Source organism: Oratosquilla oratoria, chromosome 21 (assembly GCF_046742065.1).
Source record: "Oratosquilla oratoria isolate Oo_2021 chromosome 21, ASM4674206v1, whole genome shotgun sequence".
NCBI classification, from domain to species: domain Eukaryota; kingdom Metazoa; phylum Arthropoda; class Malacostraca; order Stomatopoda; family Squillidae; genus Oratosquilla; species Oratosquilla oratoria.
Window position 1 is genome coordinate 3,854,295 of NC_134797.1, and position 17,752 is coordinate 3,872,046.

The 17,752-nt window shown below is 36.5% G+C and overlaps 1 protein-coding gene across 13 annotated transcripts in view; it reads left to right on the top strand.

Moving 5' to 3' along the window:
- The window catches only part of LOC143036683 (fatty-acid amide hydrolase 2), a 128,716-nt gene that overhangs the window by 44,809 nt on the left and 66,155 nt on the right, over positions 1-17,752 (top strand). For all 13 annotated transcript variants that reach the window (XR_012967392.1, XM_076204258.1, XM_076204261.1 and 10 more), the window contains one exon: positions 17,621-17,709. Coding sequence is in view for 12 of the 13 variants with exons in the window: in XM_076204258.1 (XP_076060373.1) it covers positions 17,621-17,709 (89 nt within the window). In the remaining variant the exon portion in view is untranslated. The remainder of the gene's footprint in view (positions 1-17,620; positions 17,710-17,752) is intronic.

Genomic DNA, 17,752 nt, shown 5'->3' on the forward strand with positions numbered 1-17,752 from the left:
ATTAAGGGAGAGAGACTAGAGGAATTGGATAGTTTTAGATACTTGGGTGTGAATCTGGCAGGAAAGGGAGGAGTGGAGGTAGAATGTAGATTGAGAGAAGCAAGTAAATGCCTTGATGGATTAAAAAGTGTAATGAGAAATAGACATTTGGGAGTGGATACTAAGAGGAGATTGTATGAAGGAGTGATTGTACTAACACCACTGTATGGGGCAGAAACATGGAACATAAGAGAGAAGGAGTTTGAATGTGTTTGAGATAAGGTGTCTGAGAAGTATGATAGGGGTTACTAGGATGGATAGAGTGAGAAATGAGGAGGGTAGGATGAGAACGGGTGGAAAGGGAGTTGGGAGATAGGGTGGATACATGGAAAGAATGAGTGAAGAAAGACTAGTAAAAGAGGTGTGGAAGGCAGATGTTGAAGGAGTGAACATGAGGGGCCAACCTAGGATGAGATGGATGGGGGTAAAAGGGGCATTGGGGAAGAGGGGAATGTCTGTTGAGGAAGGATGGTAGAAGACTGGGGTGAATGGAGAAGGGTTGTATATAGATGATGATGTGATGTATGAGGTGAAATGGATGGGGGATTGGGTGTGAGGGAGTATATGTGAAAAAATTTGTCGCAGCCAAAAGGGATTTCTCCCTGTCTTCCCCTTTGCTGCATGAGGGGAAGGACGGGGGTTTTGCCAATTTAATGAATCAGCCTTGCTGTAGATGTGCTGTGTCTTGCAATACTGCTTCTGACCCAAGGCAGTGGACAGGATGCAGGGATGACATATCATCCAGGAAGTGCCAAGATAGGAGGGAGGGAGGAGGGTGGATGGGAGTGGAGTGTGATGGGGATGGAATGGATGAGAGTGATTTTTATGCCTTTGTTTTTTGGCTACCTCCCTTATAAGGGGGAAAAGAGCCTTTGGTATATGTATGTATATTGTTTTCTTCCAGAAGGTTCAGTCCATCTATTTTTGATGACTTTTTCACATATTTTAGCTATTGTGCTTGTAAGGGAGACTGGTCTATAGTTTGTTGGGTCTTCCTTATCTCCCCCTTTATATATTGGCACAATAGTCGCATCTTTCCAATCTTGCAGTACATTTCCTTCTTTGAGCAATGTATTATCATGTATATTTTGTCTGTTAGTTCATATGTACATTCTTGTATCCAATTTGCAATTCTATCTGGGCTGTGTGATTTTCTGACATCAGGGTTTATTATTTGGTACCTTATTTCTTTCTGTGTCACAATTATTTCTTTCATTGTGTTGCTTGAATTTTGCACATCCTTTGGCCTCATTTCCCATTATCAGTATCATGATATAACAAGCTTTGGGGTGTGCAGTGCTATTTCAAAACATCTGCCACAGTATTTCATAGCAGGTAAACCAATTATTGTGTGCAGATGATACTGTGCTTGTAGCAGAGTTGGAGGGGAGACTGAAGCAGTTAATGGCAGAATTTGTAAAGGTATGTGAGAAGAGAAATCTGAAAGTAAATATGGGCAAAAGCAAGGTAATGAGATGTACAAAGGAAGAGGTTGGCAATAAGCTGGAGTGATGTAGAGAGCAGAGGTGGAAATAGAACTAGCAAATAGGGTTGATGAGAGAATAATAGGATGGTTTAGGCATCTGAAAAGAATGAAATAAGAAAGACTAGCAAAAAGAGTGTGGAAAATAGAGATGGATGGAGTAAACTTGAGGGGAAGAGCAATAATGAGGTGGATGGATAATGTGAAAGGGGCATGTGTTGGGTGCAAGAGGAATGTCTGTTAATCAGGAAAGGGGCAAGAGATAGGTGTGATTGGAGAGTGGTTGTGGATAGATAAGGTGAAAGGGCATGCATGCATTGAGTGCAAGAGGAAGGTCTGGTAATCAGGAAAGGGAGGGGGCAAGAGATAGGTGTGATTGGAGAGTGGTTGTGAATGGATAAGGTGAAAGGGGCAGGTGTGGGGTGCAAGAGGAATGTCTGGTAAGCAGGAAAGGGAGGGGGCAGGAGATAGGTGAGAGTGGAGAGTGGTTGTGAATGGATTAGAAACTAACATGGCTCAAAGGGATTTCTTGTCTGCTCTGTAAATTCTTGAGTGGATGAAAAGATTGGGAGGGGTCCACATGTAATGAAACAGTGGGGCTAAATCAGCTTCAGCTGTCAAGCTTTACTGTGGAGGTACTTTGTCTTGCTGCATTGCCCTACCCCAAGCAGTGGGCAGGGACAGAGGTAGCCCTTCATCCACAAAGAAAAACAAATGGGTGTTGGGTGGGTGTGGGATGGGGGAAAGGTAGATGATGCATGCCTTGACTGGCTACCTCCCTCATAAGGAGGAACAAGCCTTTTGGTATATAGATAGATACATTGTTATTATTATTATTATTATTATTATTATTACTAGCTTCAAAACCTGGCACATGGCTCATGGTGTTGAAATCTTTCCTTACCTGTCAGTGTATACATGTCTATTTTTCTGTCATAAAAGCAGTATAATCATTCTGCTTTTATTTTCTTTTGTATTTTATAATCATTCTATTTTATTATTATCATTTTATATATATATATATATATATATATATATATATATAGATATACACACACACACACACTTCAGCGAATGGACGGCTTGGATGACGTTCTGTAGAATACTGAAGTCTGTGGATCCCAACGGAAAGATAAGTGCCTTGTGTTTTTACCGGGTGGGGGGGTATTTGCTCGTGGAGTAGTGGGAAAGAGGAAAAGGGGAGGGATTACTGAGGGAAATGGAAGGAAATGAGGAGGGAGTAGACTTGGTCCAGCCAGACAAGCGAAAGGTAAACAAAAGACTGAGCGATGATGAAATGTCTAATAAAAATGTAAAGATTAGAAGTATAGAGAGGAGCAATACAGTAGAAAGTGACGAGAATATGTTCCAGGGATTTAAAGAGGGTGGGGGGGACACAACCCCCCCCCGACTGATAAGACTAGAGGAGAGAGTTGATAAGGTGATCGAGGACTTGGAAAGTAGGTTAGGTAATGTTGACTCCATTTTCCAGAGAATTGAAAGGTTGGAACAACTAGAGAAGGCAAACAGAAACTTAACTGATGAAATAGAGGACCTAAAAAGACAGTTAAGAAATGTAAAGGAGGAGAATGAGAAATTGAAGAAGAATAGTAATGAAAACAGAGAGACAATAGCTAAAGAAGCTAAAAATTGGAGAACAACCCAAGAAGGGAATAAGGTTTCATTCACTGACATAGTCAAACAGCAATTGAAAGAACATAATGAAGACTCAGTTATTAAAGTGATGAGACAGAAGGAGAATATAGTAAGAGAATTAGCTGACAAAAAGAAATGTATAATTATATTAGGAATGGAAGAGAAACATAACCCAGATAGAACCGCAAGAATCAAGGAGGAAAATGAAAGAGTAAGCAGTTTATTAAAATTAGTCCAGGAAGATGAACCAGAAATTATAAAGGAAATTGAGGAAAAATTCAGACTCGGAAAATATAGTACAGATAAGACCAGACCAATTAAGATTAAATTCAGGTCACAAAGAACGGCAGAGAAAATTCTATCCAAAACAGGGAAACTAGCAACAAATGATCAATATAAAAAGGTATGGATAAAAAGAGAAATGAATAAGGAGGAAAGAGAGGCAGAAAAGCAGAAAAGACTTGAAGCTAAGGCAAAAAACGAGGAAAGAACGGAGTCAGAGAAAGAGAGATTCTATTGGAGAGTAGTGAACATGAAAATAAAGCAGTTCGACATACAAAAGAAAAACATAAGGGAAACGGAGAACACAATGGAAGTGGCAGAAAACTAAGAGCGTCTTACACAAATATAGATGGATTGATAACAGGATTGAATGAACGGAATGATTATTTGAAAGAAAAAGAACCAGACATAATGGGAATTGTAGAAACAAAATTAAAAGGCCCACTACCACCCAACAGTGTAGGACATGATGCATACAATTATTGGATTAGAAACAGAGAGAAAAAACAAGGGGGTGGAGTTATGTTCCTGACTAAGAAGGATATAAACGTGAAAGGTGTCATATATGGAAAGAATACAGTAGAGATGATTATGATAGAAGTGGAAGACCGAGATAAGAAGAGCAGAAAATTTGTGATCAATTATGTGCCTCCGAAAACAGCCTCATGGGAGGAGAGTGAACATAAAAGTATGTTAGAGGACACAAAGATAGCATTAACTAAAATAATGGAAGACGGAGGAAGAATAGTTATGATGGGCGACTTTAATTGCAAAGAAATCTGCTGGGAAGAAATGACAGTAAAGAGTGGTGATGACTCATGGGGAAATGCTCTACTTGAGATGATTACTGACCATTCAATGACACAATGGATACAAGAGAACACTAGGTATAGAAATGAAGAAGAACCATCGAGACTAGACTTAATAATTACATCTGAACCTAGAATAGTGGACAAGATTGAATATAAAACACCAATAGGTAAAAGTGACCACATATTGATTGAACTGGAACTTAATGAAGAAAAATATATGAAAAGAAATGAACAATATAGAAAAGGAAGAATGATGTATGAAAAAACAAACTTTGATAAAATAAGAGAATTCTTCCAACAAGAAAACTGAGAAGAAATATACAAAGAAGAAACATCAGTGGAAGAGAAATGGAATATTTTGACAAAAATTTACAAAAAAGGAGTGGAAAAGTATGTCCCAAGACAAAAACAAGAAAAAGAATATGTAAAATGCTGGTACAACAAAAGTTGTAGGGAGTTAAAAGACAAAAGAGACAAAGCCTGGACCAGATGGAAAAAAGACAGAAGACCTGAAAAATGGAAAATATATACTGGTTATAGAAATGAATATGTACAAAAGTGCAGAGAGGAAAAAAGAAAATATGAAAAAGATGTTATAGAAAAGTGTAAAGATCAACCAAAACTATTCTACAGATTTGTAAACAATAAACTGAAAAACAAACAAGACTTGGAGAAATTAAGACAAGGAGGAGTTGAATACACTGAGGAAATGGAAATGGCAGAAATTATGAACAAACATTTTAAATCAGTGTTTACAAGGGAAAATATACAACCTGAAGAGATTGAGTGGAAAGAAAAAGTCCCCCCTATGGAAGAAATAGAAGTAACAAAGAATTAAATATTGACACACTTGAGTAATTTTGATGTCAGAAAATCGCATGGGCCAGATGAAATAGCAAACTGGATTCTGAAAGAATGCAGGAATGAACTGGCAGACAAAATACATAGCATAATAAGCAGTTCCTTAAAAGAAGGAAAAGTTCCAGAAGATTGGAAAAAAGCAAATATAGTACCTATATATAAAGGAGGAAATAAAGGAGAACCTACCAACTATAGACCAGTCTCTCTAACAAGTACAATAGCAAAAATTTGTGAAAGAATTATCAAAAGTAGATGGGTAAAATACTTGGAAAAAAACAACGTACTAAATCCAAGGCAATTTGGATTCAGACAAGGACGATCATGCATCACCAATTTAATATGTTTCTATTCAAGGCTAATAGATATAATACAAGAAAGAGATGGATGGGCTGATTGTGCATTTCTAGACCTAAAAAAAGCTTTTGACAAAGTACCACATAAGAAGTTGCTTAAGAAATTAGAATATGAAGGAGGAATACAAGGTAAATTGCTAAATTGGATGGAAGACTTTTTGCAAGAAAGAAAAATGAGAGTAGTGATAAGAGACCAGCACTCAAAATGGAATGAAGTAATAAGCGGTGTCCCGCAGGGAACAGTTCTGGCCCCAATAATGTTTGCTATATATATTAATGATATGGATGAAGGAATTGAAAGCTATATGAGCTTCTTTGCAGATGATGCAAAACTACTGAAAAGAGTGAAAACTGAAGAAGATTGTGAATCACTACAGAGAGATCTAAATAAAGTACAAGAATGGAGTAGGAAGTGGGAGATAGAGTTCAATACAAAAAAGTGTAGTATAATGGAATTTGGAAAAAGCAAAAACAGAATAACAGGATCATATAATTTGGGAGAAGAAGGAATAAAAAATGTAGAAAATGAGAAGGACCTGGGAGTCATTGTTATGAATAATATGTCACCTGAGAAACATATAAATAAGATTTTTGGAGAAACTTATAATTTAATAAGAACAATCAAAGTGGCATTTACATACCTGGATGAAGAAATGGTGAGGAAAATCCTAATCACCCTGATAAGACCAAGATTGGAATATGCAGCAACGATATGGTCACCATGTACAAAAAAATGTATAAAAAAACTTGAAAGAATACAAAGAGCAATTACAAAATTGGCGCCAACACTCTCAAAACTATCATATGAAGAGAGACTACAAAAACTTAAACTACAGACACTAGAGCAAAGAAGAGAGAGAGGAGATTTGATAGCTATTTACAGAATCATGAAAGGCATAGAAATTACTGATAGAGAGAATCTGATAAAATGGGATGACAGAAATACAAGAGGACACGGAAAGAAAATAAAAAAAGACAGCTATAGAAGAGATTTGAAAAAGAACAGCTTTCCTCACAGAGTAATAGACAGTTGGAACAAGTTAGATGAGAAAGTGGTGTGTGCAAAAACAATACATGAATTTAAAAATAGTTTAGATAAAATGAGATATGAAGACGGGACCCCACGAGCATAGCTCCCCTTCCCGTAAAATACAACTAGGTAAATACAACTAGGTAAATACACACACACACTTCAACGAATGGACGGCTTAGAAGACGTTCTGAAGAAAATTGAAGTTTTGTGGATCCCAACGCAAAGAGAAGTGCCTATTGTATTTACAGGGTGGGGGGGAAATTGCTCGTGGAGTAGTAGGAAAGTAGGGAAAGAGGAAAGGGGGAGGGATTACTGAGGGAAATGGAAGGAAATGAGGAAGGAGTAGACTTGGCCCAGGCAGACAGGCGAAAGGTAAACAAAAGGCCCCCCGACGACGATGAAATGTCTAATAAAAATGTAAAGATTAGAAGTATAGATAAGAGCAATACAGTAGAAAGTGATGAGAATATTTTCCAGGGATTTAAAGAGGGTGGGGGGACACAACCCCCCCCCCCCCCCCCCCCCCCCCCCCCCCCCCCCCCCCCCCCGACTGACAAGACTAGAAGAGAAGGTCGATAAGATGATCGAGGACTTGGAGCGTAGGTTCGGTCATGTTGACAATATTATACGAAGAGTTGAAAAATTGGAAGAACTAGAGAATGCGAACAAAAACTTAACTAAGGAAATTGAAGAATTAAAAAAACAGTTAAAAGAAGTAAAAGATGAGAATAAAGTCTTAAAGGAGAATAATAAGGAGAACAAGGAGGGTTGGAAAAAAATTCAAGAAAATAGCAAAGTTGCATTCACTGACATAATCAGACAGCAAATGAATGAACAAACTGAAAACTCAGTTATTAAAGTGATGAGACAGAAGGAGAATATAGTAAGAGACTTAGCAGACAAAAAGAAATGTATAATTATATTAGGAATGGAAGAGAAACATAACCCAGATAGAACCACAAGAATCAAAGAGGAAAATGAAAAAGTAAGAAATTTACTAGAATTAGTTCAGGAAGATGAACCAGAAATAATGAAACAAATCGAAGAGAAATTCAGGCTAGGGAAATATAGTACAGACAAGACCAGACCAATCAAGATTAAATTCAGGTCACAAACTACAGCTGAGAATATCTTATCCAAAACAGGGAAACTAGCAACAAGTGAACAATATAAAAAGGTATGGATAAAAAGGGAAATGAATAAAGAGGAAAGAGAGGAAGAAAAACAGAAAAGACTTGAAGCAAAGGAAAAAAAACGAGATAAGAACGGAGTCAGAAAAAGAGAGATTCTATTGGAGAGCAGTGAATATGAAACTAAAGAAAGTCAACATACAAGAGAAAAACAAAAGGGAAACAGAGAACACAATGGAAGTGGCAGAAAACTAAGAGTGTCTTACACAAATATAGATGGATTAATAACAGGATTGAATGAACTGAATGATTATTTGAAAGAAAAAGAACCAGACATAATGGGAATTGTAGAAACAAAATTAAAAGGTCCACTACCACCCAACAGTGTAGGACATGATGCATATAATTATTGGATTAGAAACAGAGTGAAAAAGGAAGGGGGTGGAGTTATGTTCCTGACTAAGAAGGATATAAACGTGAAGGGTGCCACTTCTATTCATAGTATATATAAATGATATAGACCATGGACTAAAATCTATTGTTTCCAAATTTGCTGATGATACAAAACTGTGTGGAGTGGCAAATGATCACTCAAACCAATTAGATATTCAAGAAGATTTAGATAAATTACAACAATGGTCTGAAAAGTGGCTAATGAAATTTAACACAAGTAAATGCAAGGTAATGCACATAGGTAAAAATAACAGTAAGTACGATTACAAGTTATTTGGAAATTCATTAACAAAAGTGGATAGTGAAAAAGATCTCGGCGTAATTATCAGTAACGACCTCAAATCATCCAAGCAGTGTATTTCAGCCTCTGAGAAAGCAAATAAGATTCTAGGATTGATTGCGCGATCTTTTGATTTCAAAAGTCCATCACTCATTAACAAGCTATATAAATCGTTAGTTCGCCCACATTTGGAATATGCTGTTTCCGTATGGTCACCGAATCTCATTAAAGACATTGACAGAATGGAAAAAGTACAACGGCGAGCCACAAAACTGATTCCAAATATCAAAAATATATCATACGAAAATCGACTTAAGCACATGAATCTGTTTTCCCTAAAAAAGCGTAGACTCAGAGGTGACTTGATACAGGTCTTTAAGATTTTAAAGGGAATTGACAACATCAAAAGTGACCAAATTTTCACATTGAATGAGAATCAGACAAGAAACAATGGTCTCAAACTGTCCGGAAATAGATTCAATTTGGAAGTAGGTAGAAACAACTTTGCCAACCGTGTAGTTAATGAATGGAATAAACTTCCTGCACAGGTAGTGCAATGTAGTTCAGTTCGAAGCTTTAAGAATCATTTAGATAAATACCTAAGTAAGATGCTGTAATGATTATAATTTATGTTACATTATTATTATTATTATTTTTTTTTTATAATTTGTCTGTCTGATTTTCATTATATGTCAATTTATTATCATTTAGTATTTACCTGTTTGTTTGTTATTCAACTATACCTATGCATTTATTTATGTATTTTATTTGTTATTTACATTATTATAGCTTTTATTTATTATTATCATGATTTTTTTTTTTTTTTTTTTTTTTTAATCCGACCTAGATATGGATCAAAAGGTCTCCTGTCGGCATGCTCCGCCTTTGTAATCCTTTGTAATATGGAAAGAATACAGTAGAGATGATAATGATGGAAGTAGAAGACAGAGATAAGAAGAACAGAAAGTTTGTGATAAATTACGTGCCCCCAAAAACAGCCTCATGGGAAGAGAGTGAACATAAAAGTATGTTAGAGGACACAAAGATAACATTAAACAAGATAATGGAAGAGGGAGGAAAAATAGTTATGATGGGCGACTTTAATTGCAAAGAAATCTGCTGGGAAGAAATGACAGTAAAGGGTGGAGACGGCTCATGGGGAAACGCTCTACTCGAGATGGTTACTGACCATACAATGACACAATGGATACAGGAGAACACTAGGTATAGAAATGAAGAAGAGCCATCGAAACTAGACCTAGTAATTACATCCGAACCTAGAATAGTGGACAAAATTGAATATAAAACACCAATAAGTAAAAGTGACCACATATTGATTGAACTGGAACTTAATGAAGAAAAATATATGAAAAGAAATGAACAATACAGAAAAGGAAGAATGATGTATGAAAAAACAAACTTTGATAAAATAAGAGAATTCTTTCAAAAGGAAAACTGGGAAGAAATATACAAAGAAGAAACAACAGTAGAAGAGAAATGGAATATTTTGACAAAAATTTACAAAAAAGGAGTGGAAAAGTATGTCCCAAGACAAAAACAAGAAAAAGAATATGTAAAATGCTGGTACAACAAAAGCTGTAGGGAGTTAAAAGACAAAAGAGACAAAGCCTGGACCAGATGGAAAAAAGACAGAAGACCTGAAAAATGGAAAATATATACCTGTTATAGAAATGAATATGTACAAATGTGCAGAGAGGAAAAGAGAAAATATGAAAAAGATATCATAGAAAAGTGTAAAGATCATCCGAAACTATTCTACAGATTTGTAAACAATAAACTGAAAAACAAACAAGATTTGGAGAAATTAAGACAGGAGGGAGTTGAATACACTGAGGAAATGGAAATGGCGGAAATTATGAACAAACATTTTAAATCAGTGTTTACAAGGGAGAACATACAACCTGAAGAGAATGAATGGAAAGAGAAAGTCCCCCCTATGGAAGAAATAGAAGTAACAAAGAATGAAATATTAACACACTTGAGTAATCTTGATGTCAGAAAATTGCATGGACCAGATGAAATAGCAAACTGGATACTGAAAGAATGCAGGAATGAACTGGCAGACAAAATACATAGCATACTAAATAGTTCCTTGAAAGAAGGAAAAGTTCCAGAAGATTGGAAAAAAGCAAATATAGTACAGTACCTGTATATAAAGGGAGAAATAAAGAAGACCCTACCAACTATAGACCAGTCTCTCTAACAAGTACAATAGCAAAAATTTGTGAAAGAATTATCAAAAGTAGATGGGTAAAATATTTAGAAAAAAACAAAGTGTTAAATCCAAGGCAATTTGGATTCAGACAAGGACGATCATGCGTCACCAATTTAATATGTTTCTATTCAAGGCTAATAGATATAATACAAGAAAGAGATGGATGGGCTGATTGTGCATTTCTAGACCTAAAGAAAGCTTTTGACAAAGTACCACATAAGAAGTTGCTTAAGAAATTAGAAACTGAAGGAGGAATACAGGGCAAACTACTAAATTGGATGGAGGACTTTTTGCAAGAAAGAAAAATGAGAGTAGTGATAAGAAACCAACACTCAAAATGGGATGAAGTAATAAGCGGTGTTCCGCAGGGAACAGTTCTGGCCCCAATAATGTTTGCTATATATATTAATGATATGGATGAAGGAATAGAAAGCTATATGAGCTTCTTTGCAGATGATGCAAAACTACTGAAAAGAGTGAAAACTCAAGAAGATTGTGAATCACTACAGAGAGATCTAAATAAGGTACAGGAATGGAGTAGGAAGTGGGAGATGGAGTTCAATACAAAAAAGTGTAGTATAATGGAATTTGGAAAAAGCAAAAACAGAATAACAGGAGCATATAAATTGGGAGAAGAAGGAATAAAAAAAGTAGAAAATGAGAAGGACCTGGGAGTCATTGTTATGAATAATATGTCACCTGAGAAACATATAAATAAGATTTTTGGAGAAACTTATAATCTAATAAGAACAATCAAAGTTGCATTTACATACCTGGATGAAGAAATGGTGAAGAAAATCCTAATCACCCTGATAAGACCAAGATTGGAATATGCAGCAACGATATGGTCACCAAGTACAAAAAAATGTATAAAAAAACTTGAAAGAATACAAAGAGCAATTACAAAATTGGCGCCAACACTCTCAAAACTATCATATGAAGAGAGACTAGAAAAACTTGAACTACAGACACTAGAGCAAAGAAGAGAGAGAGGAGATTTGATAGCTATTTACAGAATCATGAAAGGCATAGAAATTACTGACAGAATCTGATAAAATGGGATGACAGAAATACTAGAGGACACGGAAAGAAAATAAAAAAAGACAGCTATAGAAGAGATTTGAAAAAGAACAGCTTTCCTCAGAGTAATAGACAGTTGGAACAAGTTAGATGAGAAAGTGGTGTGTGCAAAAACAATACATGAATTTAAAAATAGTTTAGATAAAATGAGATATGAAGACGGGACCCCACGAGCATAGCTCCCCTTCCCGTAAAATACAACTAGGTAAATGCTACTAGGTAAATACACACATATATATATATATATATATATATATATATATATATATATATATATATATATATATATATATATACACATACAGTGGGGGACAAAAACTTAGACGCCAGAGTAAGAATGATCAATTTTCTCAAATAACCTACATTATCAGGTACTTACCAGCTCTCTAGTACTTTGTTGGACATCCCTTTCTCTTGATACATTCTTGGAGATGTTTTGGGACAGATGATGTAAGATTTTGAAGCCACACAGGGTCCATATTCTTCCAAATAACCTTGATGGCTACCTCCAGCTTGGGGATTGATGAAGTATGGCACACACGTAACTTATCTTTCATGAGCGCCCAGAGGTTCTCATTTAGGTTTAAGTCAGGCAAATTACCTGGCCAATCTTTTATATACTACATATCACAGAATGCAGACCATTCTTTAATGAGTTTAGCAGTGTGACATGGTGCACAATCCTGCATGAAGACATCTGTTTTGCACTGAATAAAACAGTCTTCCAAATAATCATTAAGTAGCTCAAAATATCGGTCTGCATTCAGAGTCACATTTTTTGGTAGTATCACTAATGATCCCACACCATGATAGCCAAAAGCACCCCAAACCATCAGTGAATCAGGATGTTTTACAGTACTGCATGTAAATTTTGGGTCCAAAGGATCACTGCCAGGATGACGGTACACTTTGCCAAGATGGTTTCCAGTAATGGTGAAAGTGGCTTCATCACTCCACAACTCATTTTTCCTCTTCTCATCCCACTGTAAATATGTGCAGCATAAAGCAACCCTGTTCTTTTTCTGCTTTATGGATACAAGTGGTTTCTTGCGAGCATTGTGGTGTGAGAATTGCAGATAATCATGCAGGCGGCTGCGTACTGTTCTCACAGACACATGACTAAGTAATTTAAGGTTCTTTTCTTTTAAATGTAGTGCTGTTATATGTGGACTAGCATCCACCTGTCTCCTCAACACCTTCAGAGTACGAGTAGTAGTCTAATTGGGCCTCCGTGTGGGTTTGTTCTTTAATGGCAGATTAGCTCCACCAGCATCACGAGTTTTCTTGGCCCACTGCTGCACACTACATAGTGGAGAAGTGGAAAAATGTAACTCTGAATGCAGACTGATATTGTAAGCTACTTAATCATCATTTGGAGGACTGTTTTATTCAGTGCAAAACAGGTGTCTTCATGCAGGATGGTGCACCATGCCACACAGCTAAACTCATTAACCCCTTCCATACGGTGCCGCACACGTAGGCGTCATGGGGAGCGAGTGTATTCGCGAGGCTGCCATATCGGCGTCTTGATTATATTTATTGTAGTCGCCCCTCCATAATGACATTCTTTCTAATTCTTTTGTAATCGCATTTTCTATGGTTATCAAAATTCACGGGTGAAGAGAGAACGATCGATATAAGCGGTGACTATATTTTATGATGCGAGTATTATTACGACACGTCGTACGGCTGGCATTGGCTGCTGCCACCGAGATCTAAGTCCATGACGCCTACGTGTGCGGCACCGTATGGAAGGGGTTAAAGAATGGTCTGGATTTTGTGATGTGGAGTATATAAAAGATTGGCGAAGTAATTCGCGCAAACCCAATTGAGAACCTCTGGGCACTCATGAAAGAAGTTATGCGAGTGTGACATTTCATCAATCCCCAAGCTGGAGGTAGCCATCAGGGATATTTAAGAATATAGACCTTGTGTGGCTTTAAAATCTTGTGTCATCTGTCCCTAAATGTCTTCAAGAATGCAGGTTATTTGAGGAAATTTATTATTTTTACTCTGGTGTTTAAGTTTTTGTACCGCACTGTTTGTATGTATATATGTGTGTGTGTATGTATATATATATATATATATATATATATATATATATATATATATATATATATATATATATATATATATATATATATATATATATATACACAGACAGTCACTATCCGAGTTACAACGTACATGAGTTACGACCACCTGTACTTACGACCACGTCTAGCAAATGCCTATTATGAGTTTACTGTATATATCTGGCAGAACAGCGTGTAAGATAGTTGTGGCAGCCTGGCATTGCATATGACATTTATGGCAGAGATGAAAAGTTGCTATACACGTGGTTGGAAGATAATAGGCAAAGAAATGTGAAAGTGATGCTGCAAACAGTGCAAAGTAAGGCTACAAGTTAATTTTGCATGTTGAAAGAATGTGCAGGTGAAGAATATGCTTCACATGAATTCATAGCAAGTGTTGGGTGGTTTCGTCGCTTTTGAGAGCATTCCCAGGTTCACCACGTGTTGTCGAAAGGTGAGGCTGCTAGCAGTGATGTGCCTGAAGCTAAGGTATTTGTGGAAGAGTTTGATAAATTAATTAAGGTAGAAGGATAATTACTTATGACCACATTGAGCAGATGCCTATTATGAGTTTACTAATAAGAATATAATAAGTATTTTCTTTCTCTAACCTACCATATATTAACAACTAAGCAACTGAAAACAATGCTGTATACAACTGTAGGAGAGAAGCCAAATGCAGAGTATGGGATCCAATGTATTTAACATTTCACCGAGCAGGGCCTCTTCAGAAATAACATAGTGGACAAACATCTGACTCCTTATATAACCCGAGCTTGTGGGGAAAAACGAACATGAAACTAGTGTAAACACAATTTACGTAAATTGCTTGTTACTTTATCATTAAAATTGCTAAAGGTTTATTTATTGTAAAAAATCCATTGTTTTGATTTATATTATCAATGAGAGATATAAAAACAGATTCAAAATATCTACGTTTCATAGTATGGTTTTCATATTTAATAACCATAGAATCATTCCAGTCAGCATTGTGGCCTGTATCGTATCTATGTCTAACAATGGCATTATTCATATTGTAAGTTTTCATATCATATTTATGTTCTGATGTTCTTTTATCAACACCACGGAAACTTTCACCAATGTAGACCTTTTTACAAACTAAACATGGCACACAGTAAACACCTGCTTGATGAACAATTTCCCTACTTTTATTTCGGCTTTTTATCAGATTGCCAACTGTTACCGAGCTGGTTTTCACAACATTAACACCAGCTCGACAACAGTTGGCAATCTGATAAAAAGCCGAAATAAAAGTAGGGAAAATGTTCGTCAAGCTGGTGTTTACTGTGTGCCATGTTTAGGTTGTAAAAAGTTCTACATTGGTGAAAGTTTCCGTGGTGTTGATAAAAGAATATCGGAACATAAATATGATATGAAAACTTACAATATGAATAATGCCATTGTTAGACATAGATACGATACAGGCCACAATGCTGATTGGAATAATTCTAAGGTTATTAAATAGGAAAACTATACTATGAAACGTAGATGTTTTGAATCTGCTTTTATATCTCTCATTGATAATATAAATCAAAACAATGGATTTTTTTACAATAAATAAATCTTTAGCAATTTTGATAAAGTAATAAGCAATTTACACAAGTTGTGTTTTCGCCAGTTTCATGTTCGTTTCTCCCCGCAAGTTTGGGTTATACTGTATAAGGAGTCAGATGTTTGTCCACTATGTTATTTCTAAAGAAGCCCTGCTGGGCGAAAAGTTAAATACATTGGATCCCATACTCTGTGTTTGGCTTCTCTCCTACAGTGCTATTGCGGTCGTTGCTGCTTTTACTCAATGCTGTATACAAAGATAAATATACTGTACCTCTATCTCACACTTAAAATGGATTTAAATGGATGAGAAAGATAGATCTTTAAATACACATATATTTAGAGTGCACATAACAATTAAGAGTTAAGAAAAAATTATTAAGAGGAAACTACAATTTAAAAACCTTAAAAATGGTAAGCAAGGTTATATTTAATATGTGTGTGTGTGTATATATAGGTATAGTATATACATACAGTACCTGTATATGTGGAGGTAGAATGTAGATTGAGAGAAGCGAGTAAATGCCTTGGTGGATTAAAGAGTGTAATGAGGAATAGACATTTGGGAATGGATGCTAAGAGGAGACTGTATGAAGGAGTGATTGTGCCCTCAGCACTGTATGGGGCAGAAACATGGAACATAAGAGAAGAAGAGAGAAGGAGTTTGAATGTGTTTGAGATGAGGTGTCTGAAAAGTATGATGGGGGTTACTAGGCTAGATAGGGTGAGAAATGAGGAGGTGAGGAGGAAACCGGGGGTGGAAAAGGAGCTGGGAGATAGGGTTGATGAAAGAATATTAGGATGGTTTGGACACATGGAAAGAATGAGTGAAAGACTAGTAAAAGAGGTGTGGAAGGCAGATGTGGAGGGAGTGAACATGAGAGGACGTCTTAGGATGAGGTGGATGGATGGGGTGAAGGGGGCTTTGGGGAAGAGGGGAATGTCTGTTGAGGAAGGACGGGAGAGGACAGAAGACGGGTGAATGGAGAATGGTTGTATATGGATGATGTTGTGATAGCATGAGGTGGAATGGGCGGGTGGATGGGGGGTGAGGTAGTATGTATGAGCAAAATTTGACGCAGCCCGAAGGGATTTCTCCCCGTCCTCTCATTTTATGCAATGGGGGACGGAGAGGGGGGGGTCGCCGATTTAATGAAGCGGCCTTGCTGTGGATGTGCTGTGTCTTGCGACACTGCTTCTGACCCAGGGCAGTGGACAAGGTGCAGGGATGACCCGTCATCCTGGAGGTGCTAAGATAGGAGGGAGGGTGGAGGGTTGTGGAGTGTATTCAGGGATGGAATGGGTGGGAATGATTTTATGCCTTTTTCTTTTTGGCTACCCCCCTTGTAAGGGGGAAAAAGCCTTGGTATATGTATGTATGTATATGTATATATACTGAAATACAGTACAGTATTAAAACATTGAAAAACTAAGAAAAAATGATAAAAATGAAACTAAAAGGCATAAAATTGATAAACAGTAAACAGCTTGTATATAATAGTATTCAATAGAAAAAGTTACTTAAAAACGCAACAGATTGATATCATGTATCCTAGAGTATAACCCTCGTGTCGGCCATTTTGAATGGGATCCGACTTACGACTGGTTGGTCGGAACCGATCTAGGTTGTAACTCGTATAGTGACTATATATATATATATATATATATATATATATATATATATATATATATATATATATATATTTCAGTCATTAGGTCATTTGTACAGTGGAAAAGCTACTGAGTTTGTACAGTGTGGCAGCTTGCTGAAGCTTATGTGTTCTTGGATCATCCCTTAGCTTGTCTGCTTGATCTGTTTTGTTTGCTGTAGGTCTGGATGATGGGTTTTTTCTTGCCCTTCTCTTCTGCTGGGTGCACTGGTTTCATTTTATTTATACATTTTTTCATCTAGTTTCAGTATGGCTATTTGGGCATCCTGTAGCCAGTTGTCCTTTTGTACATATTATGGTTAAAGCCATGCAATTTTATTCAACTGAGGGACATGCTTTCCAAAGAGCTAGATCTTATATAAGTTTATGTTTTTGTGAGTATCCTAGTCAAATATGTTTATTCTAGTGAATGCTGTACAGTTTTATCCATTTGTGGGAAAACTCGTCACTCTTTAGGGAGCTGGAACTGTGTTTGCTGATTGGATATAATGAATCTTCCTGTTTGCATTTATGCATTTGAAGAAAATAAAATAATTCAGCCATAAATAAAGATTAACATTTTTATTTGGCTAAGAACTTTAATTTTTTTCCCCCTCCATTTTCAGAAATGGATTATTGACAGAAAAGGAAATGGAAGAGAGGAAACCATTTCTTGGAGTCCCATTTAGTATAAAAGACAGTTTTATGGTAAAAGGTGAAAATCGATTGGTCTTGTATACACTATATTTAGATATTTT